Source organism: Brienomyrus brachyistius, chromosome 2, assembly GCF_023856365.1.
Source record: "Brienomyrus brachyistius isolate T26 chromosome 2, BBRACH_0.4, whole genome shotgun sequence".
Classification (NCBI taxonomy): domain Eukaryota; kingdom Metazoa; phylum Chordata; class Actinopteri; order Osteoglossiformes; family Mormyridae; genus Brienomyrus; species Brienomyrus brachyistius.
The window spans coordinates 6,042,668-6,066,631 of record NC_064534.1 but is presented as its reverse complement, the minus strand read 5'-3'; the positions used below and the strand labels follow the sequence as shown (position 1 = coordinate 6,066,631).

Below are 23,964 nucleotides of genomic sequence, written 5' to 3'. Positions count from 1 at the left end.
GTCCAAAGACATGCTGAGGCTAATCGGAGTTACTAAATTGCCCGTAGGTGTGCATGTGTGAGTGAATGGTGTGTGAATAGTGTGTGTGAGTGTGCCCTGCGATGGGCTGGCCCCCCATCCTGGGTTGTTCCCTGCCTCGTGCCCATTGCTTCTGGGATAGACTCCAGACCCCCCACAACCCAGTAGGATAAGCGTTTTGGAAAATGGATGGATGGATGGATATCTGACAATTCTAGAACTATGAAATCTGATTTAAGCACTTGTTTCACTTCAGAACAAATCAGACATTGAACGTCATGCATCTAAAGATGAAGTGTTCCTTTTTCAACTGCTTTCGACCCCCAGTGGTGGCCGATGAGCCTGGGGAAGAATCCGAAAAGCAAGAGATTAACCCAGAAAAGAAAAGAAAGAAATTCTGGGCGAAGATGTTTACCTTTCCCAAAAAAGGAAAAAAACAAGAAAGATCAAAAAGTGATGTGAAGGAGCAAGACGAGAACCATGCTTATGTGAATGGAGAGATGAATGGAGAAATATCAGAGGTACAGAAGGAGATAAAAGTGAGTGAGGCACCGGTGGAAAATAACAAGGCAAGGGTGCAGGAGTTACAAGCTGAGATCGAGGCTGTCTCGGAGGATATAGACGAGACACAAATGGCCATTGAAAAGATACAGGCTGAGATCGAGGCACTTCTGGCTGACCTTTTGAGTGGAACAGACATTGAAGGAGACATTTGTGTGGTGCTGCAGGAGGAAGGGGCGAAAAAGCAGTGGAGGACCAAATTAAGGCAAAGGCAGAGATGATGCAGGGAGACGTGAAGGAAAAGCAGTGGAGGACCAGATTAAGGCAAAGGCAGAGATGATGCAGGAAGACGTGAAGGAAGTGACGATGGACACTGAATGTATTAACCACAAGTAATGTTTATGATTTATCAATAAAATGTTAAAAGATGGAGAGAATTGCCTTTTTATTTGGATGAGTGGGGGCTGTATTCACAACATAAGGCCAGTAATGTTTGAAAGGTGAGTACCACTTTACAATGACTCCCTTTTGCTACATGTAAATGATAGTAACTAATTAATAAAAAGAATGTTATAAAGAATGTGTTATAACTTGTTAAAATTTGTCTATTAATAATATACAAAGTGTTACAACCTAATTATTCACCAGATTATAACCATTCATAAGCTCTTTATATCCATCTATTTTCCAAACCGCTTATCCTATTGGGTCACGGGGGGTCCGGAGCCTATCCCGGAAGCAATGGGCACGAGGCAGGGAACAACCCAGGATGGGGGGCCAGCCCATCGCAGGGCACACTCACACACCATTCACTCACACATGCACACCTATGGGCAATTTAGCGACTCCAATTAGCCTCAGGACTGTGGGGGGAAACCGGATTACCCGGAGGAAACCCCACGACGACATGGGGAGAACATGCAAACTCCGCACACATGTGACCCAGGCGGAGACTCGAACCCGGGTCCCAGAGGTATGAGGCAACAGTGCTAACCACTGCACCACCATGCCGCCCCAAGCTCTTTATATGTGTAGCCTTATTGTAAAGTGGCACCGAAAGGTGTAACAAACTAGCTTCCATGCGCATTGTATCCCAATAAAATACTGCAAATCAACGACATGAATTCACTGAAGTCATGAGGGTTTTACAGCTATGGAGCTGACAGGATTTTAGGTTCCATGTTATCAGCTTTATTAGCCTTCTGGCACTTCTGTGTAGTACAATTCATGTGGCACAAAACACTAAAGGCGTGACTGTGGTAAATGCAAAAACAAGCAGGTTAACAAAGGATTATGTTTAGAACAGGCATGGGGCTGTCAAGTCAGATCATGTTATGTCAAAACATAGAGAAATAAGAAATAGGAAATCAAAAGCAATTTGCATAGTCTCCAAATAACGAGGCAATCGCAGAATACCCAGGTAGCACTGGTTCGTTGGGCCGTTATGTTGATGGTCAAAAGCGGACGTCGACACAACGTCTGGCCAATGGTCTACATAATGAAAATAAGATTTTGGGATATTACTGTTTGTTAGATACACTACCTGCCTTTTAATAGGGTAATTTCCTTTCTGTCTGAATCGATGAAACACACTTGATGTCGTCCAAATTTTTCGTCGGCGTAACGTCTGGCAGACGTCTGTCATAAACCGTTACTGTGTCCAAGATCGAATTTATACAGATTTCTTTTCAGATCAAGATGAACTGTACAACCTATACCTCCACAGAAAAAGTTTAAAGGATTCCAATCCCTTTTCTTCGTTGGCTTCATTTCCGGACAACGTCGGGTATTGACTAACTCATGGTCAGTACCGGACGTTGTCCAGACGTGCAGTCAACGTCCAGAATGTACAATATTCCACAACCATGTCAGCTTGCCAATTAAAGACTTCATCATAGGTCAACATGAAAACTCTCAAAGGATTATTTAGACACTTAATTATATTGCTATTATCAAGGCGTGTCTAATAAACTTGATCCTGTTGAAAGTTTTCGTCAGCTTACCGACTGACGTTCATCGCGTCTGTAACCCAGGTTACAAATATTGTAAATAATATAAATAAAGAGTTAGTAAATAATTAACTATAAGATAAGACATAAAACAAAGATTTGTAAAATAGTCTATTTTACACGTGAAAACATTTACATATAAAAAAAAATGTTGTGCCCCTCCCTTCTCTAACTGCAACAGGCTAAAGAAGCAGCAGAGAGGCTAAGTTTGAATAATTTTGTAGTTTTCAAGGTGAATATCGGATCTTTTCTAGTTAAAACAGTGTTGCAGATTGTTGAAACGGTAGCGACCTTAAGCAGAGAAGTTTTGGCCAGGTTTTTATTCCGCCCGGGAGAGTTTTCCGGGCATCGAGGGAAACCGACGAAAGTTCATTAGCTCGTGTGCATGTGTGAGGAGACGCGCGTGCACGAGGACATCGGACGGCGAGGTTTGCCCGAGGATTTCGCGCTTTAAGAGGCTGAGACAACGTCACAACCGGCTCGAAGGGACACGGTTTGAACTTTATTTTTCCTACTGGAAGACTATCTCACTGATATAGTGGTAGGATTGTGCAATTACCTCTCATTGATTAAATGGATGAGGACTGAACGGAACATTGAACTGAATCATATTATAAAAACATCCTATGTAATGTACTGTTCATTATTGAATTCTTTTGCCATGTTGTTCATATGGTTTGAGTTGAATAGTATATTTTCAGCTGTATCCTAAAAGAACACTGATTTAAAAGGTCAGTACATTCAAGAAAGGCGCTATAGTAAGAGTTGCAGACTCTTTCAGATTGAGAGTTACTGAAGGGAAGAAGGTAAATAGTTTAGTGAATCTAATTATAAACCCAAGACTAAGTATACAGACCGGTCTTAGAAAAAATAGAAACATCTAGTTGACAAAACTAATGAAAACTACGATAGTAATTACCAAAACCTATCCTAAACCTATCCTATTTGTCTTGAGTGACAAAAGTGATGATGAGATGTAAAAAGCACGTTTATGGGTACTTCCATTAACCAATATTTTACACAATGATTTAGTTTTGTACACAAACAATTTTTCTGCCAAATGAAGTTCTATAATTTTAAAGTTGTCTTTACCCTAGAAGATATCTTATTTTACCTTTTGAAAGTACATGTCTGGTTATTCGCTCGCCTCGTGATGAGCCTTTGCTGAGGTGAATAGTTTTGGAGATACAATTAATTTATTAGGACAAGTTCGATATTTCACAAATCTGGAGTTGTTCACTTTTTCTATCTATTTTTGGTGCTACTAATAAAGTTAAATTTCAGTAAATTTACATTATGGTAAGCAGGCAATTTGGTTTTGAATCCTTTTCAAGGTTGGAACATTTTTTATCTAATGAAGAATTTTTTTTTGCTGATGTATCATATTGGTCATTGGTGCAATTTGTAAAATCACAAGTACTGTTCGAATTTTGTGAGATGAATCTTGTTGCACACTTTCAGTTTCACTATAAATTATAATCTAGTCTATACTTTATAAATAACTTGTGTATAACTCCTGTAGAGATTGGTGCAATATTCTGTCCATCCTTTATTTAAAAATTTTATAGTTGCAAATGTTTGAAAAAAAGTTGTCATTTTGGCTGTTGAAACTGTGCCTATTTGCAGATTGTATCTCAAAATGTAGAGCTGGTCACTTACACTTACCTTATTTGTGACCTATCACAACAAAACCGGTCATAAGTCGCGCTGAACTTGACAGCAATTTGTGAAATCTGAGTTAATCAGTTGCACTCTTATTTCACAATAAGCTTACAAAAGGGAAATGAACGACGAGTCCATATTAACCTGGTCAAGTTCAGAGCGAATTATTACCGGTTTTGTTGTGATGGGTCACATTTATAACTAAAAAAGGCGTTGATACATTATTTGGTCCTGTTGGCATCCACTATTTTAACTAGTCTTAAATGTTCCAATATTTGTTTAAATATCTGCTTCTGTCAAGTAGTTTATAATGGCTTTCATTTTGAAGTGTTCCTAAATATTAGGTTAAAATAGTTTGAATCAATGCCTAAGAAGTAACTGATTAAAATAGGTATTTTATAAATGGGCTGTGTGTTAGGTCGGAGTACAGATACTTGTTTAACACATTCCACAGCTGTGACAGTGACCAAAAAACTGATATATAACTGCATGTCTTTTAAATCATTTTCTGCATAAACATGTATTGTGTAAGTGTCAGGGATTCCTGGACAGGAAAACACAGATCCAGTGATGCAAACCAAAGCTGGTTTTATTAGCCTGGACAAGGCAGAAGTAATGGTGGGGACAGGCGAATGTTGTGGTCGATGAACGGGCAGGTAAGTCAAAGGCCGGGGAGTCAGTCCTACGGGAAGGCACGGGACGGGACCACACAGGGGAGCGGGAACAGGACATGCCGGGCTCGGCAGGGAAGACGGGTCAGGTTCGGGAACGGGTCTGGAAAAGGAAGGTGAAACAGGTAAGGAATAAACACTGGGCAAACGGAACTGGTTGAGAATCAGGGTAACACGATAGACAAGAAAACGCTCAGTAAGGCTTGAAATCATTCGCGCAATACTTTGCGTTGGACTGATGAGACTTGGCTGTTTTTATGTTCCCTCTCATTAACCGTAACCATGCACAGCTTGTGGTTCCCGTCTGTGAGGGCGTGACAGTAAGCAGGGTAATGTCATATTTTAATATTTCTTTATTAAACTGTAGCGTTCACAATGGACCATGTGCTATGTACATAGAATACAAGTATTACCTGTAGTGAAAGTACAAGAAAATTAACATAATTGGGTACAAATGTTTTAAAATTCGAGGTGATTTTATTATTTGTGATGCAATTTAATGATGTTCATTTTTCATTGTTACTGCTGAGTTGAATTATTTATCAATGTCCTGTTAACATAGCTGTTATTATAACAACTGGAATGTTGATTACCTGAAATAAATTATAGGTAACAAGTTGTGACCTCACATTCTATATTACATGTATTTGGGTTGTTGATGTCATCCTGGGTAATGCCTGATGTTCAAGATGCTGTGTATTTCTTGATGTCAGTTTTACTTGGTACCTCGGAACTTTGTACATGTAAAAAGTTAGATTTTATGGGGATTTTAATATTTCATATCCCTTGTAAAATTTATTTTAAGACAATATAATAAATTTAATTTGGAAAATTTGAGTATGTGTGTCTTTTTGTTCCATTTTTAGAGAATTTTGATCATTTTCTTCTTCATTATATTTAGTTTACTGAGCGTTGGCACAACGTGCATTTTACGTTAGCTGCAGACGTTGAGTTGACGTAACCCAGATATTTAAAGTAGGTTGGCACATGGTCCCCATAATGTCTGTGGGACGTTGTTTTTACGTTGGCCCCAGGGAATTGCACACATTTGCTTATCACTACTTGGTTTACTGCACGTCGGGACAACGAGACGTAACCCCGATGTGCAGATGCACGTCCGGCCAACGTCTGCTAATGACGTTGGGCCTACGGTATGTCCGACGTTCTACCAATGTTGGGCCAACATTAAATGTTAGCTGGGTAACAGGAAGGACCAATTGGATGTCTGACAGTTGTAAAATATTCATTAACAACGCAGGTTACAAAAACTTAATTATTTCTACTTCGGTTAAAGAGAAGGGGGGGAAACCGTCTTTTTCCAAGTCAGGGCATACAAGTAAAAAAATCATAACGACCACAGTCAAACTGTGACAGCTAGTGTCCAACCCAGTGTTGCCAGACATACGATAATTATTGTATTTGTACGAGAATTGTACATGCGCTGTACGTACATATGATGTACGATAAACAAGTCTAAAAATCTAAGTTATTTCATTAGCATTACAAGGTACAGACCTCTGTTTTCATCCGGCTACGCAGACATACTTGGCTTGTTTATGTGCAGTCGTCTCACGTGCCTTTACAGCCAATCAACGCACGATGTAACACGTGGCCTCACAAAGTAAACAACGATGAGCGGTTTAAGCGCGGACTTGCGGTTACGGAAGACGCAAATATTAAGCATACGCAACATTGCCATCAGACTTACAGAAATGAATGGGAGAAACACCCCATTTTTACTGTGCTAGAGGTGCTGTTCTGCCCAGAGGTGGTTTTTACTAAGTTCTGCAAGTAAAACTTGCATTATACACTATAATATGCACAGTCTATGATAATGTGTTATTGAGGAAGATTTTCTGAGCTACGTCAGAATGGAAAATGCATGTGTGCGATAATTTTTCTCAAAATACAATAATATTAAGCTGCCACTTCTGCCGTGATCAGAAGCTTCAGTTAAAATCCCGTTGGGTCCTTAAGGGAGGCCCTTTGCCCCCAACCGCTCCATTATAGGTTGATCCTGCTTTCTCAGTTCTACTTCAATATGGATTAAATCGTATACTAAATTAAATTAAGTGGTGGTTAGAAAATTCTGCCTGTGATTATGGGTGTTGCCTACATTTTTAGGTTCATTTTAAATTGTTCCCCTGTCGTAGTAAAATATATGTATTTTACCTGGGATGTCTGGAATTGGAGGGACTGTGTGGAATCCGTCGTCTTTTTTTTGGCTTTTTCTGTTTATTCTATAGCATCACCAAGTGGACAACAGTTGTCCTGCAAAAATTTCAGTACGGACGACTTTGACCAGCTCTGAGCAATATGCTGAATAGCGGTACATATTATACCCTGTTCATCACATTGTTCAGGGTTGTCTTTACTGAAAATAGCATTATTACTATTCTATTATAGAAATAGTAATTCAGCTTGTTTCATATTTGCAGCCACTACCAATGGAATCGAAAACAGTATTTTAGAACAGAGGTACGTTGCCCTGTTCGTTCTTTGTTAAAAATGAACTGCCTGTCAAAAAATGCAACATTTAAATATAACATTTTATTAAATACATTTAAAGCAAATAGCAAAAAGTCAGAAAAAGTATCCAAAGTTACAGTGAGACTTGATTATAAATTTGATCAATCAGAAACAATGTTGAGTGGTTCCAAACCACAGGACAGGACCCTCAGCTTAGACCACAGGTGTGAAGATGTCCGGGTGAATAAAAGGATGAAAGTACTACTGAATGCCAAATTATTTTTTTAAGAGTAAGAAAAGAACATTTTCACTCCTGCAACATTTGCATCAAGGCATAAGATGGCCAGTACTGACTTTTACTCTCTGTCCAACACTGTGGGCTTCAAATATTAACACAGGAATCCCATCCCCCGATCATTTTTTTGTTTGTTTTTGTAGAACACGCTGGTACAGAGACTGTTTCAGTTATATTATCATGCTCCATAATTCTCTTGCATTCATGCACAGTAAATAATTTTGAGACACCACACACACCACACAAACAAATGGCCACCATCCTAGCGAAGAGTGGTAAACCTCTGTGGCACCTTCTCAGTCGTTGTCATAGATGCAGCCTGCAAGACATGAAGAGCAGCTAGTAAGGAGTCGCGCATGCACACGTCCTGCAAGCGGGGGTGAACCTGCACCCGTCGTCACATCTACAAGCCGCCAAATGCTCCTGCTGGGCCACAGGAAGTCCTCCTTCCACTCTGCTGCAGGCGTAACTGAGGCTGACAGGTGCCACTTTGGCTCTTAAATGACATTCTGGTCTGTTTGTCGCCAGTATATATCTACATTTCCATTTGGTAGTTTATTAATTACACGGCGGCCAAAGTAGGCAGGCTAACAATGAACTGTCACCCAATGTTTACCAGTTCAAGCCCCAGCCTGCATTTTGCCATAAAATATACTTAATCTGAATTATTTCAGTGGGACATGCAGCTGTATAAAATTAATCGGTACCTCTAGTAGGAGGAGTAAGTTATATATATACATGGTTATACAATTGGCTGATCAAGGGCTTGCATATAAAAATATACTTATGCATCTTACCTTCACCTATGTCATCGTAAACATCAATGTCCCTGTTAGAAACCAGCAGACATTTTCCTCATAAAAACATTGATCTTTCTCCTCCAGGAGAATTCTCAAACATTCAATTTGTACTTCAATATCAAGTCTCATTGTGATCACATATTTTTCCTCGCAACAGAATAGGCATGTGAACACTTTAAGGTTTAGTCCATAAAGACTACATTTTACATTTTTATATATTTCTATCACGTTTTTGTGAGATTAGTTCCCAAGGCAACAGAATAATTGTTTTTAGCCATTACTCACCCTTCCACAATGTTGCTAGTTGAGACATAACCAACTACAAAAAAAAGTTAAACCATATCAATGAGCTGAAAACTTCGTAACATATTTAAAACAGCTTACTTATGTACTGTTTTGCTTTAATTTTGCAGTGGGTGAATTAGTGTAATTCAAATGAATGCATTTCATTGATAAATGGAGTGATAAAGATAAACATGCATGATTTCACATGACCACTTACACTTCCCATCCTGATTTCGACCAATCAGCTTGTTATCCACAGGCTTTGTGATGACATCAATTATCTCGCCAGGCTTCAGTGGGAGGTCCTTATTCCCCCATTTCTTACTTGTCAACACAGGAACAACAGTTACCTGGTCCAGTACGGTAATCTCACCAGTGTACTGTCGCCAATCAAAGGGAAGAGAAAGTCGTAATTAGAACGTGTGAGCAAAGAGTTTGAAACCGAGGAAAAGGCTGTGAAAGTTAATTTAAACAAACAGCAGAAATAATGGTACTGAAACAGCGATCTTTGTGCGGTCAGACGAAAGCTGCCTTATTGCAGCCACCCAGAATCAGACACTGAAGCTTATTCTAATTATAATGAAGGAACAACAGTCTCACTTTAAATTTCTTCCTGAAATCCTTCTCCTCCTTCTCAAATTTCTTCTGCTTTTTGGGGTCCTTCTCTTCCAGTTTCCCCTTGGGCTTCAACTGTGGTAGACTGAGGGTGATTAAACATCTTAGATGGAAGCACTGAGGGTCACTCGCACATCTGCAGTGTTGTTTCCACTGACTATCTGCACAGTCATAAGACACAGGCTGAAGATCCGTTAATGGGCACGCTCAACTGTGCAGAGAAAAAAACCGTCAAATATCGTTAAAAAAATACTTGGAGGTGTTTTTTTTGTTTTTTTCTAACGAGCTGTAAAAGAAATTTGTAGAACTGCAACGGGAACAGAATTTTCTAATTCGTAGATTGAAGTTCCATCCATCCATTTTCCAAACCGCTTATCCTATTGGGTCGCGGGGGGTCCGGAGCCTATCCCAGAATCAATGGGCACGAGGCAGGGAACAACCCAGCATGGGGGGCCAGCCCATCGCAGGGCACACTCACACACCATTCACTCACACATGCACACCTACGGGCAATTCAGCAACTCCAATTAGCCTCAGCATGTTTTTGGACTGTGGGGGGAAACCGGAGTACCCGGAGGAAACCCCACGACGACACGGGGAGAACATGCAAACTCCGCACACATGTGACCCAGGCGGAGACTCGAACCCGGGTCCCAGAGGTGTGAGGCGACAGTGCTAACCACTGCACCACCATGCCGCCCCCTAGATTGAAGTTAAAATGACAATTTAAAAAGTTTAGAATATTTGCTTAGATTTTGCAGTAAACTTTAGAGGAAACACAGCTGGTTATCATTGGGAATGACACAGCGTGAAAGATGTGGCTACCTGTTCATGGGAGGGGGTGGGGGGAAGGCGGAGCTGTCGACATCGTCGTATACCTCATCCCCACTGGCTGCCCCCAGCCCCTCTGAAGAGCAAAAACCACCCAGATAAAGTGAGAAATCACAGCCTTCTTATTAACGTTACATACAGAAAAATAACAAATCGAAAGAATTTTTATTGAACATAGTCCTACCATTATTTTCATCCAGAATAGGAGGGGGGGGTCTGAAAGAAAATAAAAACATGACATGGGACGATGAAATCCCTGGAACTTTAAATAACCCACCCTAGGCATCATAGCAACAGGTCTACAGAACTCAGAACCGTTTATGTAATAAGTATCATCCGTCCATCTATCCATCCATAAGATGGCATATGCAAATATAAATTCTTTGCTGTATTTATCTGTGCAAAAAAAATACATTCTATTCTATACATCAATCTCAGTTGTATTTTCATAAGCGTGACTTACATTAATATTAGTGTTCTAATGTGCAACTACAAAAGCCAATGTAAATGTCAGCAGTATCGATCTTAATAATACTTACAGCTCACAATAGTAAGAAGCAGCACAATGGCTCAGTAGTTAAGTCTGTCACCTCGCACTGTTGGCTCAGAGTTCAGGTTTATAAAGGCTGTGATTCGCTCCCATTACCCGAACTAGCTGCCACCCCAGAGCACTTACAAGTTAAGGTCCCCATCGTCCAAGTCGTCGTAGATCTCGTCCTCTTCCAGAGGGGGAGGAAACTCTGAAACAGAGACTTTTTCAAATTTTCTGCTGCCCAGCTGTCTGACTGACTGCAAGGCGGCATCTTAAATTCCACTTCGCACTTAATCCGATTGCTTATCCACAAAAACAAAGTATCAAAATATTATGGAAAGCTTACCTTCACTGTTATTCCCCCTAAAGGCAAAAAAGATGGCTGTGCTTAGTACTGAGGCAAAGAAATCGCTCCAAGATGAGATTACAAAAACATAATCAGTAATTCTGTTTGCATTTTAAATAAACCATAATTTAATTTTGGTCTGCCTGCTAGCCAAAGCCACCCACCACACCATTAGTAAACCATTACCAAACATGAAAAGTACCCAAATCTCACAATCTTCCAACCATTTATCCTGATCAGGGTCATAGAGCCTGGGGCAGTAAATGGCACCAGTGAGGGGTTTTCTGTAGGCGGGGGGCCAGGCTATCGCTGGGCACATACAGTAGATACACACACCATCAAGCACTACAGGCTTGTCTTGGTTTGCAGCAGGACACGGGGGCACCCGGACATGACAGACGCAGATCATGTAAACGCCACGCACAGCCAAGGTGGGATCTGAACCCTGGCTTAAGCCTAGCAATACGAGCCAAGTCCCTCCAGGGGCATAGCTAGAAATTCTGCCCCCCGACAAAATGTCACCTTGGGCCCCCTCGGTTGATTTTGCTGCCCGGGCCCCAACGTTAGATTGCTGGGCGTCCTGAACCTGCCAGGCCATCCATGCCCCCCCAGCGCCTATGTATGCCACCCCCAAACTAACCAACACAAGTGAATCCATGTCCCCACTGCCAAAGACAGGCTACATAAAGAAGGGCTTCACACACAATCCCAAGGACCACGTGTATGCTAGTTTTCATCCCGAGCCCTAATTACAATTCCAATAACCCATTCCAAATCCTTCATTCCAATATTCCTAGCCAAACTGGGCCAATCAGAAGTCAATCTTACAGTGCAGGTCAAAAGACTGGACACACCAAGGTGCCTACAAAGGAGAAAAAAAACCCAGTTTCGCATCACATGACCTGGCCACCTGACGTAAACCTGACATGACCTGGAGCGATTGGGGTTAAGGGCCCAGTGGTGGTATGACTCTCCCCAGCCTGGGATTTGAACTGGCAATCTTCTGAGTCCTATCCCGTATGCCCACCCCCCAAACAAATACCACCATATTGCTTTACAGTTTTCATGTCTTTATACTGTAATTATTTTAAAACTTAGAGAATGGTACAAATAAACCTTTCTATGGGTACTTTTGACTGGTATTGTATTGTATGAGCAATTAACAGTAGTTACTAAATGGACTATTTAAATTTCATTTCTCTGTAATGGCATATATGTAAATGGGATCAGTATGAGGAACGGAGAATTGCTGTCATGAGGTTCAGGACCCACCCTGTTTGTGCTTGAGACGCCCCTTCTACTTCCACCGCTGCGGTCTTGACGTAACCATCTGCAATAAACATGGGGCTAGTTTCAGAGGCGAAAAACAGGGAACTGAAAAGATGGGATTTCAGAAGGGGAATTTTCAAACAAAAGGTCTCTTATAGTAAACAAATGTGTCCATCTGCATAAAACAGGTCTTGGCGGGTGACTCGGCTCACAAACACTCACAAGAGCCCTCGTATGTGCGCGCCAGCCAGCGGCCATCTGGATTGTCAGAGATGCGCACGATCTCGATGGTCTGTCCTTCTTTCAGAGAGAGGTCGTTCTTGCCCCCTTTACAGTCCTTGCGGGCTCTTGCCGTGTGGATAACCTGGATCGGTCCCATTATCTAAGTGCAAGAAACATGTTGGCATAGAAAAGAGGTTCATTAACTCATGTGAAACCGGCAGCTGAAATAACCATGGAGATGACAGCATGTCTACAAAAGAGCGTCAACGGGGCTTGAGTATCTTCTCACAAGTGATTAAAAGTGAAAAATGTACCTTGAACCTCTTCCTGACTTCCTGCTCTTTCTTCTCTCGTTCCTTCTGCTCTTTTCGTTCCTGCTCTAATCTTTTCTTTTTATCCTTTTCATTCTTCTTTTCCTGCTCTCGCGTTTCTTTGGAGTCCTTTGGCGTCCTGCGGCATTTGCCACAGCCATAGAAATATAGGAGGCGGTCTTTATTGTATGGTGATAGGAGAGATGCGACCGCTAGCATAGAAATGTGGGCAGGTCCATGGAGGCTGTCTGATGCCATTCAGATGGTGAAAACACGGATACTGGCTGCCTGAACCACAGATTCAGATGGGGTCCTAGATCCACCAACCATAACAGGAACTTCCACAGTTACAAAGCTGTACGTGTTTCCTTGCTTTCCTCCGAATTTGCCGACCAATATTGTTAAATCCAGTCTTTCTAATAATATTCTCACCTTTAAGATGTCAGGGTGATTTAATCCTCGTGAGTGACGTATAACTGTATATAAGTGAGGGGATTTGTTTGTAGTGCGTAACTTGAATCATGAGTTAAGTGTATCATCTTTCGGTTATGATTGATAAATATTATGACTATGGGATCAGCACTGCGCCATTCACTATTTTGTTAGTTGAGCTCAGCGAGTGCCGACTGGGGAGCCCACTGTGCATCTACAGATACAAATAGTCGCAACATGAAAATAACTCGCATTCTGTGAACACTGACTCTGTGGGGAGTCAAAATAATGCTCTCACCTCAATTCCTCGATATCTTCGTACATCTCTTCGCCACCCTCATCCTGTTAGAAGCAGAATGGGGAAAACGTTTAACTTCGGCGGGTGTGTGCAATTGACTGCTAACTCACACACATGCTTGGAAGGTCAGGCAGGATGCCATCGTAGTATCAAGGTGTAGTGGCACTTCTGTTGCGGGAGAAAGTCCCATTGGCCACTTTGTTCTCAAGGGGGTGCGGCTCAGCATAATTCGGGGAGGCAGCTGAGGCCTGTGGCAGTCAGAAGCCTGATGGAGGCTGCATCTTAAGGTTGAGTGAAACGAGCCTACGCCTCAGCCTGACATGAATCTCCCCAGAAATGTAACCACACGTCGCGACGACGCAGACCACAACAATCGTGATTGGTCTGCTTCACTGCATTCTTTTTTTTTGTGTTGAGTGGGGGTGATGAAAGCGTACATCCCTGGTGCGCTTAACATCGCTGACTGAAACTGAAGTGCTATATATATATATCTAGCGTTAAATAATGTAGTATAGACACTAAGTTTAGAAGGGAAAATGCTTAACAGGTGACTTTGCAGGGGCTCAACATTTTTCCAAATTTGTCTAAAGGAAGTCTGAAGCAACACAAATATACCCCGGACGCAGCAAACTGACGCTTTGTTAAAAGTTTGCTTTTTTCGGTTTCACTGCGTGATTCAAAAAATTGAATATGTCACAGGATGGGAAGACAATAAATGTGACATCTAAAAGTATGCAACGCCTAACGTTTTGGCAGACGTAGGCTTGAAACAGAAGTTTAAGTCAGCCTTAAATGGGAACCTGACTGTTAATATCTGCACCCCTGCCTTGGGGTGCCACCTCCGGTAGCATTTGTCCCATGGCCTGAAGGAATGGACCGGGGGCTATCAGGAAGGTCAGTGACAGATACACCAGGCTGGCATCTCCTACGGATCGCTGCACAGTTTGTTGGGATATTAATACATGATGCAAAACTGAACATACAAACATTAGCATTTTAAATAAGGGAGGTGCATTCAGTTGTGCGTGTCAAAATTTCAATTCTAAAGCCTCTCAACATGGTTGATCTGGTGCACATCTCCAGTTAACGGTACCTCTGGCTTCATACTGGGATGCCCTGTAAGAAAATGACAAGAAAGGGTGAGAGCTGCCCTCCGACACGGAGAAAAAGAAAAGCAGACACAGCTCCAATTAACCATGAAGCATTAACCCACAGCAAAGAAAATAAAGAACAGTCAAAGGGCAAAGAGCTCGGGTTTGACAGTTCACTAACAAAGAGGGTTACTAAGCTGGCAGAGTATAACAGTCACATGATCAGGAAGAGTAGCGAGTTGAATGCCTCAGTATCTTAATACAAATGTAACTATGTAGATTAATGTGCAATGTGTAATGGGGACCAGGTGCTATGGCCGAACTATGGTACGGAGCCGAACTTCAAGGTCAAACTTGTGTCGTTGATATAGGCAGAAGCATCACATCAGCTACTGCCCCACATCCGACACCACAATTTTTAGCTTTTTAATCCACACAGACTCTTATCTTCTAAATGTAGTTATGCCACCTCATTTCAGTCGGACTCCCATGAAACGAAAAAAAACTTCCCGTCCACGTGAGCGAATTGAAAAGTTTCACCTCCAGGGGGCAGCGGCGGCGGGGCGCCCGAGAGGCCTACGTCATCGTAGCTCTCCTCCTCCTCCTCCTCCTCCAGTTCAGGCTGAGCTCTGGGTGCCAAAGACAGAGAGGAAGCAGGAGCAGGAGGTCAGGGCAGCAGCCCCGCTGCCATCTAACATAAATGCCAGCTAAGAATGGGATTCTTCTCAATGCACCATGACTTCGTCACACCTCAGGTGTGATTCAGCATCCGTCACGACACAAATGCCTGCGTTTCCTAATCGTTGTCCACTTGTTCAGCGTTAACCTCCTGTACAAGCAGCCGTAAAAATAACTGTGATGTAGTTCTGGTATTCTTGCGCTCCTCAGCACTCTTTTATAATCCTTTTCATTCTGGACTACAGAGGAGCCGCTCCATGCCGACACTCTATGTTCTCCGACAGCCTGTGTGATGTTTCTGCAGTTTTACACAGATGGTCATTATCATTTTTGTTTTCACAGAGTACTTATTTACTGTACATTTGACTGTGTGACTTCCTGTAAGAATCTTAGCCAGAAGAGTCCATGGGTGGGGGTGGGAGGGGGACTGTGATCTTTGCGTGTGTGTATGTGAGAAACAACACATAGCTCTGTAGTGAAGGACGGGCTCGGTAAATGACCTCCAGAACTCACTTAGCCAATGGGGCTCGCAGGGAAAGGCTCGGGGCAGGAGGGGGCATCACTGGCTGGCTGCTGAAAGCTCCCCCCATCTTCTGTTTGGGGTCTGTTTCAGAAAATAAAGCAGCAATTTCACCTTGACTACATTTCTGCTTCCATCCCACAGTTCCAGCATCTCCCACGGTCACGGGCTCAGAAGCATGCTGGGTGTTTTAGTCAAACTCTGTCCACACGCTCACACATTGCTTTGAAAAGAGAAAGCAGAAAAGGAAGTAGCCGGTCTGAAGGGGAAGCACATTCTTCTGCTGCTGTGGGCCTGGCCGATTATTCTGGTGTAGCATTTAGAGGTCAGTCCGCTCTATAAGTAAAGTTCTTAGCTTGTCAAGCCATTATCTCTAACACTGTCAAAGGAACAAGGCTGGCGGACTAGTTGGATGGGATTCCCATCCTCCGCAAGACGCACACACACACACACACACACACACACACACACACACACATACATTTGTATTCATTTCTGTGGGAAAAACCCTAATCACAGACATTTCAACCTTAACCCCACCCAGCCATAACCTTAACTATAAGTACCCAAACAAAATGCAAGAATTGGGATTTTTATAAAGAAACAGAGTTTCCCCTTCTGGGGACCGAAAAAATGGTCCCCACAACATTAAAACAACAGGTTTTTAATCCCCACAATGTGACATATACATAACACACACACACCCACAATGAGCAACTTAGAGACACAAATTAACAGCCTAACTCCATGTCTTTGGACTGCAGGAAGAAAGCCATGTGATTCACAAGAGATTCAAACCCTCAACCATAACAAAATGTCACATAGCTTTATTTTTTCCTTATAGAAAATGCAGGTTGGTCTTACTTTTCATCCAAAATGCATTTATACAGAGCAACAAAACAGCATGCCTGCACTATATCACACGTTCAATAATCACCAGAGCTTCAGATGACGGACATAAACATTTCACCGGATGCCAGTGCTCCGGTACTATATGGAGCCTTACTGACGCCCACAATTTGATAAGCATATTAGTAGCAGTCCTAAAATATTAATGTGAGGTGTGTTGTAATGTCAGACATGCCAAATTTATACATTACTAACTTCTGGGTGCCACAGAATTCATCATTACTCAACTGATCACCTGTACCTTAGCCTGTGGCCACAGCAGAGGAAGACTTACCATCTTTCACGCACCTTCTGTCCCCTGTAAACATCTCCAGGTTGACCTTGGGGGGCCTGTTCGGTTTCGGGGGTGCGTTCCCCAGACTGAAAATATTTGGCAAGGTTTTTTTCCTGGGGGTAGAGGGATCACTCTCCTGGGCCTGGGAGTTGGGCTGTAGGCTGGGTTTTATGGTAGGTGGGTTCAGCAATGGCTTAGAGGACAACACTGGTGGCGCGGAGCTCATGGGTGATACGTTGCTGAACTTGTTGCCGCCATCGAAGTTGCTCTTCGTCCTCAGGGGCGTTTCTGCCTGTTTCTCAGGCTCAGGCGCGGTGAAAGGGCTGGCGCTGGGCCCTCGGATGGGTTTGGGGGATCCTGAACGGTTGTTCTGGTTTTTTGGCCATTCGGGGGCCTGGTAGGGCTTCGGAAGAACAGACGACACCACCGGGGTCGGTTTGTCCCCACCCAGGGAGGATTTAGGCATGGACGGCTTGGTGAACTGTGGTGGTGCTCGGGGGGTGCCTCCGCTGCTTTGGGACTCCGAAAGCTTAGCTTTAAAAGCAGGGCTGGGGGGCTCCGGAGTGTTCGCAGACTTCCCACCTAGGGCGCCCTCAAGGGCCGCTCGGCGGGCCTGTACCGAGCTGACGTGCGCCATGGCCGCCTGGAATCCGCCGTGCTCTTCTGCAGCAGGGGAGTCTCGTGTAACTGCGGTCTATAAAGCCACAGCCCAGAGAGGAACATCACCTAATAGGAACTATTGGAGCCGTAAGAATAATGAGGAGCTGGCAGTTATCACAACATCACGTTATCACAATGGTAGAATGAGAGCTGGCACACGGAACTGGTCAAGCATTAAACACGCGAAGTAAACCGTTTTAATAAGGGAGTTTAAACAGTTCAATGCTGGTAAACATTTCGGGCATTTTAGATCGACGCATCCCCACCAGTTCTCACATCAGTCATGTCAGAAATAAAGAGGAAAGTTTTGCAAATGTAAATAAATCTCAATTTACTTATATTTATTTTTTTACGTGTGAATGGAAGGCATGTTCCTTTTCAGTCATTTAAAAGGGTCTTGGAAACACATTTGCAGTCATACCAATTCAACAATGTGAAGCATTTTTAAGAGAAATGTTTTCCATTTGAATGCATAAAGAATAAATCTTGTCCGGACAAAAATACCAGATAAATAAATACTAACAATACAAAACACAGTATGGACATTTTAACACAGATCAAACTGATATGGGTATTTTATCAGAGATAAAAAGAAATGACACACTTACTCTTTTGAGATGATTTTATTCTACAGCCTTTTCGCTCGTTCGCTTCTGATGGGGAAGTTCACGCTACCCGCGAAACTACTTATAATAGACTTTCACACAGGATGCTGTACAATATAACCCATAAATGTGCTGGTATATACATATGCACCAGGAAATCGTCAAGATAGGCAGCAAACTGAGAAAAAGAACAGAAATCTTGCCATGTATCAGTTTTCCATGTGAATATCACTGAAGGTGTCGCTGACTGGTATTAACTAATGAGATACCTATCAGAGTAATACGTTTCCCTCCTTATTTTCATCCGGTGGCGAGTCACATGGATAGGAAATAAACTGCCGACGGACAGGGGGGTGGGCTGGCTGCCAGGGCTGCGGGAGGGCGGTCCCCTTCACGCCGGGCTTTGACGCGTCAGATCACCTGACAGAAAAGCCTCAATGCCGCGGATGGTGTCTGAGGTGCGCTGCAGTGACACTGCAACGCTCTTCCCACTCATCTCCTCGTGGGTCACTGCAGGGATACCGAGGGACACCGGCTGACCGGTGCCCAGCCCATCAGACCCGGAGGAGACGCCAGCGGACCTCAGAAGCCGGCTGTGATCCAGCAAGTCTGAAAGATCCCGATTAAAGAGGAACCGCACAGCAGATCCCCCCCCCCACCCCCCAACCCACCCACCATCAGAAACTAAGACTGAAGGGATACAATTAAACCTTCTGATCTTCGACAGTTCTGCCTCTGCAGACCTGCAACAGGGAGGGCAAACATTTTAATGATACTTATACAACATAAAACAACATATCTGCAACCATATCACAGGGAATGGGTATGGATTTCGGGGGATTTTAACAGTAGAATTTGGAGACTGTAGAGCATGAGGACATTATCCCAGCAGGGGATGGGCAACAATGACGTTACGCAAAACTGCCCTCTTACCAGTTCTGCTCCGACAGATGGGACTGAAACGGTTCCTGACGGCCTGGACAGCCAAGACCGAGAGCACGGGGGTCCCGGGACACTACAGAGGCTTCTGAACGACTGCTCTCCTGCAGACAGACAAGAACTGGATCCGTTTTGGTTCTTTCAGCTTTGTGCTCAGAATGGCACCCCAGCCCTCACAATTACATCACAGCAAAACCCTAAAACTGTGTAAATCAGGTAACTGACTTTTGTTTTCTGCTGACAAAAATTTATGGCTATAATAAAATTAATAAGTGAGAGAAATATAGTTCCTACTAGTGGTTCTAGTCACAAAAAGGGTTATTCAGGCATGTCCCTTAACCAAGGCACTAAAAATTAGCTTTAGAAGTAATCAGATGTATAGAATGTTAAAAGATGGACAGACTTGGCCACTACCTCCTGCCAGCAGCAGCGGGACAGGGGAAGGTTCAGCGTGAACTTGGCCTCGTTGCAGCACTTCATGATCCTGCACAAGGCCCATATTTCACCAACAGAACATACGCTCAGTAGGTCAAGTGAAAAAGGTGAACCGCGGCCATCTATTTTTTTTTTTATACATATTCATTTTTGTTGTTCATTCAGACACTTCTGTGCAAAGGAAAAGGTGGCAGAACCATCAACTTCACAGAATAGATACAAACACGCAAGTGAGAATGACGTTCGGGGTAAGACCACAGGGTCAGCTGTCTTCTGCTCAACAGGATTCGAACTGGCAACTGTCCGGACACTGCTACAGTGCAAAGCCACATGACCCGACATTCAACCAGTGTCAGATACATACTAACCGAGGGAAATAACCCACATTCAGGCCCAGCGGTGGTTTCTCTACGATTTAAAGTCGGCGACTTAGCTCACCTGCCTGCACGAGCCACTAGCGACCTTATCGAGTATGGCTGCCCGGGAATATCAGGCGGGAGGCTGCTCAGAAGGTACGTCTTCTCCGTGCCCTGAAGGAAGGAACACGGACTGACCCTCTGAGGCTCACCAGACCACAGGCCAATTCCCTGCTGCTTCCTCAACAGACACTACTACAATCCACAGGGCGGAGCAGTTGTGTGGCAGTTAAAAACTACACATCGGTGACAAAAGAGCTTAAAATTAACTGGGGATTTCTCTTTACTTTAGAAGGTGTTATTCCCCATACATTTTAAAAATGATACCATGCAGAGCAAATCATCTGAGAACATCTCAGGGATTTTTCTCATCAAGCCATTCTTAAAAATAAATTTCACTATATTTGTGTGCAACAGCCAATCTGTCAGCATTTAATTCACATTGAATCTCAAACACCAACTACTGGAATCATTTTAGCGCCCCCTGGGACAAACCAGGCCTCCACGTCCGACGGTGTGATGGGTGAAGTATTCCAGCAGGGTGGAGCTGGAGCGGATGACTGAACCATCACCAGGAAAGACCTCTATCATGGTCACTGCTGAGTTAGTGACCCTGCAGAGGGTCACATGATGTAATATCAGCGACTGCACAAACAATAGACACTAATCCAAGTGACGTCCACAGGCATACCACTCACCGATAGAGCACACCTTGGATCCACATAACCTTCAGAAGCTCGTCATGTGGACCACACTCTAGCGCCCCCTGTGCTCCTGTAGAGTCCCTGCACCTCCACCTTGTCAAGGACATGTGGGACTTGAGCGCCAGGTAGAGATTTTATGCTACCACCAGCAAATATGACGCAATAGCTATTACAGTATATAGACACAAATACATGCTCTCAGAATCGGCTACTTCTATTGCTACTGCAGAACTTCCCGCTTAATTTGCATCAGCAGTAAGCTATAAAGCCTGCGGACCTGTGCTGGTGTGGAGAGAAGCATCGCAGAGGCAGGGACTGGGGAAGGCTGCCCTTCTCGATTCCTGACGTCATTTCTCCACACGACGGCTCTTCCCCTATTGTGGCAGTTCGGAGCTGGGTGGCAACAGACAGCGGGTGGCGCCACAACAGTGGTGGGGAGGAGCAGGAGTGCTGCTGTGTCACCCAGGTGCAGAGATACGTCCTGCCTGTGGGGGGCTCTGCGGGGGGGCTGCTGGGATGGCCCTGAGACTCAGGCTGGGCTTCTCCCTGCGCCCCGCTCACTCTGGTTGTTCTCTTACGGACGTCTGACAGGCTTTCCCTACACCTCCCCTTGTTCTTCTCACACTGGCTGGCCGGACGGCTACCTGGACAGTCACCGCTGGCCGTCTGAGGCCGGTCCTGACTAACGCTGCAGAGGAACGCCACAGAGAACTCCTCCCCCCAAGGCGACAGCTGCAGCCGCGCATTCCCATCCAGTGAGGAGACGACAAATTCCCGGCGGGGGCCGAGACTTCCGTCAGAGGAAGAGGATTCCGAAAGTGATGGCCATTCCACTTCTGAGACGTCAGTGAAGGAGAGCTTTGAAATACAGGAAATGATTTTTCAATGAGATGTACATAATGATCTCAATTGACATATACTGAGGGTGAAAGCTTAGCAAATTAATCTTGTGGGTTATTCTGACAATTCTGCAATAAGCATAACAATGGAAAGAGGTGCAAATACTACAGTAGAAGGGAATACATGGTCTGAATGTACTAAACACCACTGCAATAGTGCTCATCCTACACATAAACAACGGGGAAGATGGTGGCACAGGAGGTAGTGCTTTCGTTCGGCAACTGGAGGGTTGCAGGTTCGAGCCCTGGTTCCTCCTGACCCCATCAAAGTGTACTTGAGCAAGACACTGAACCCCAAATTGCTCCCAGTGAGCAGGTTGGCACCTTGCATGGCAGCCTCCGCCACCGGTGTATGTATGAGTGTGTGGATGAGTGAATGTGAGGCATGAAATGTAAAGCGCTTTGAGTACTTGTAGGAGTAGAAAAGCGCTATATAAATGCAGTCCATTTACCATTAAACAACAGTAGGTGGCTCTGTAGAAAAGCTTCTTAGACTTGTGTCTAGAAGTGCAGCATTTTAAATGAGAAAAATCTGGAAAAAAATTGAGCATCCAGTATTTCATAGTACAGTGCTCAGAGAAACTCAGAAACGCAGCCACCTTTTTTCGCTCCATGGGAAGAAGCTCCTCTGGGAGGTACGGCCGCATCGCAAACCTGTTCCTGAAATCCAGAGCTTGCACCAACAATTCCTGAAAACAAGTGCAACACTTTCATCTGCTCTTCTGTTGGCATTATTTCACATTTATCATCCAAAGAAAGAAATCAAACATCAGATTTAGATTAAAGTGGAAGAAGGAGCTCTGGAAAAAAATGAGAGCACAACACAATTTTTTAATTTATGGGTGTGCGTCTCTGAATATTTTTTTTTTGCGAACTGCAGCCTGGTTCTTCCGTTTCTCATTGATGAACAGTTTCATCTTTACTTTATAGGACTTCAGTCCTGCTTCTAGAAGCCTGATACGAACTGTCCTAGTGATGCACTTCACACCTAAACCATAATGTTCCCCATTCCTTTTGAAGGTCACTTGATGTCATCCTATGATTCATGAGAAAGTCAGATAAGTTGACGTCATCCCTGGCATAACGCCTGTTTTTTTTGTCTCTTGTTTCACCTTGTTCTTGCGTACTGCTGTCTTTTGAGCCTGGATGCAACCTACCATGCAAAACCAGGGTTAAACCAGAATTTAACAATGCAATTTTTTTTTGTTAAATGGAGTTGTCATTTATTTCCCAGAGCTGTATTTCACGACTAACTAAATGAGCCGCATTACTGACGCACTTACTAGCACCCCTAAATGACACCCCCTACTACACCGGCCGTTACAGCGCTGACGGGTTGCGGGCTAAACGTACTTTGTGAGCGCTGGTAACAAAGCGTGTCCTCCGGCGGAGCCTGCGAGGCGTCCGCAATGGGTGCCCCGAGGCCGGCGGCCTTTCCTCCAACATGAACTCAGAGCCGCACGGGGACAGCTGCAAACGGGAGCCATCGCTGTAGCCCACCTCCAGGGCGTCGTCCTCGAAGAGGACCAAGAAGGAGACTGCGGCCATAGCTGGCCGCGCGGACGGGTTTATACCCGGTGTCTGGATAGCCCGGGTACCCTGCCGCGAGGCACACTCAGGTTACCTGCGTCTTCCCAAACTAGTTAGCCGCTGACTGCTATGTTTACCGCTACACATCCCAGACGGATAAAGTATCTGCTCGCAAATCAAGAGTATAGCAAACTTTGTACCGAATGTAACTTTGACATGCAATTCGACTCTGTAAATATAAAATATTTTTGCAGCCACTTACTATAAACTAACAATAAGTAACAGTAAACTACCAGTTCTTAGGATACGCTCTGTTTTTGGACCTCCCGCTAGCGTGACGTCATAATATCGCGAGATTCTATTGGACAGTAGGGTTGCGAGCTCTAGCCAATGGGAAGGGTTTAACATAACTCCGAACTACTGAATAAATAACTCGGAGTAATTTTAATTATTTTCGGCGATTATATACTTTCTTAATCTGTACATTTATTTAGTTTTAGATTTATCGATGTTTATAATAAATCTGGATGTTATTTTCCCAGCGATTTGAAAATATCAGTCTAAAGTGAAGCGAAAGGCACACAGTCAATAACGGCATTTATTAATGCAGATATTCGAGGTACAGGCAATCTGTCAGTCACGTACATTATCAAATACTTAGACCTATTATCAAGGCCTGAGAGTGATGACCAGCAACACCTCATGCACATTCAGATGTTAGCTGAAATGCTAGCACCG

General features: G+C 43.7%; 2 protein-coding genes across 3 annotated transcripts; both read right to left on the bottom strand.

Annotated features, from left to right (window-relative positions):
• Positions 1 to 7,391: 7,391 nt before the first annotated feature.
• Positions 7,392 to 18,447, bottom strand: LOC125722161 (FYN-binding protein 1). Of its 2 annotated transcripts, none has more exons than XM_048998307.1 (18): positions 18,307 to 18,447; positions 17,039 to 17,732; positions 15,849 to 15,939; positions 15,198 to 15,286; positions 14,660 to 14,682; positions 13,567 to 13,610; positions 12,840 to 12,975; positions 12,526 to 12,685; positions 12,307 to 12,364; positions 11,035 to 11,051; positions 10,833 to 10,896; positions 10,341 to 10,372; positions 10,151 to 10,232; positions 9,311 to 9,410; positions 8,928 to 9,090; positions 8,711 to 8,744; positions 8,423 to 8,454; positions 7,392 to 7,944 (listed from the first exon to the last, which is right to left on the bottom strand). In XM_048998307.1, the coding sequence occupies exons 2-18, from the start codon at positions 17,673 to 17,675 to the stop codon at positions 7,922 to 7,924; spliced, it is 1,785 nt and encodes a 594-aa protein (XP_048854264.1). In that variant the 5' UTR covers positions 17,676 to 17,732; positions 18,307 to 18,447; the 3' UTR covers positions 7,392 to 7,921. The 2 variants fall into 2 exon arrangements, with proteins under 2 accessions (XP_048854264.1, XP_048854275.1); XM_048998318.1 differs by having other exon boundaries at positions 17,039 to 17,774; positions 18,307 to 18,416.
• Positions 18,013 to 23,581, bottom strand: c2h5orf34 (chromosome 2 C5orf34 homolog). Its single transcript, XM_048998333.1, has 10 exons — positions 23,050 to 23,581; positions 22,296 to 22,385; positions 21,075 to 21,655; positions 20,792 to 20,890; positions 20,589 to 20,706; positions 20,116 to 20,207; positions 19,657 to 19,726; positions 19,237 to 19,346; positions 19,006 to 19,046; positions 18,013 to 18,912 (listed from the first exon to the last, which is right to left on the bottom strand). The coding sequence occupies exons 1-10, from the start codon at positions 23,242 to 23,244 to the stop codon at positions 18,695 to 18,697; spliced, it is 1,614 nt and encodes a 537-aa protein (XP_048854290.1). The 5' UTR covers positions 23,245 to 23,581; the 3' UTR covers positions 18,013 to 18,694.
• Positions 23,582 to 23,964: the final 383 nt, after the last annotated feature.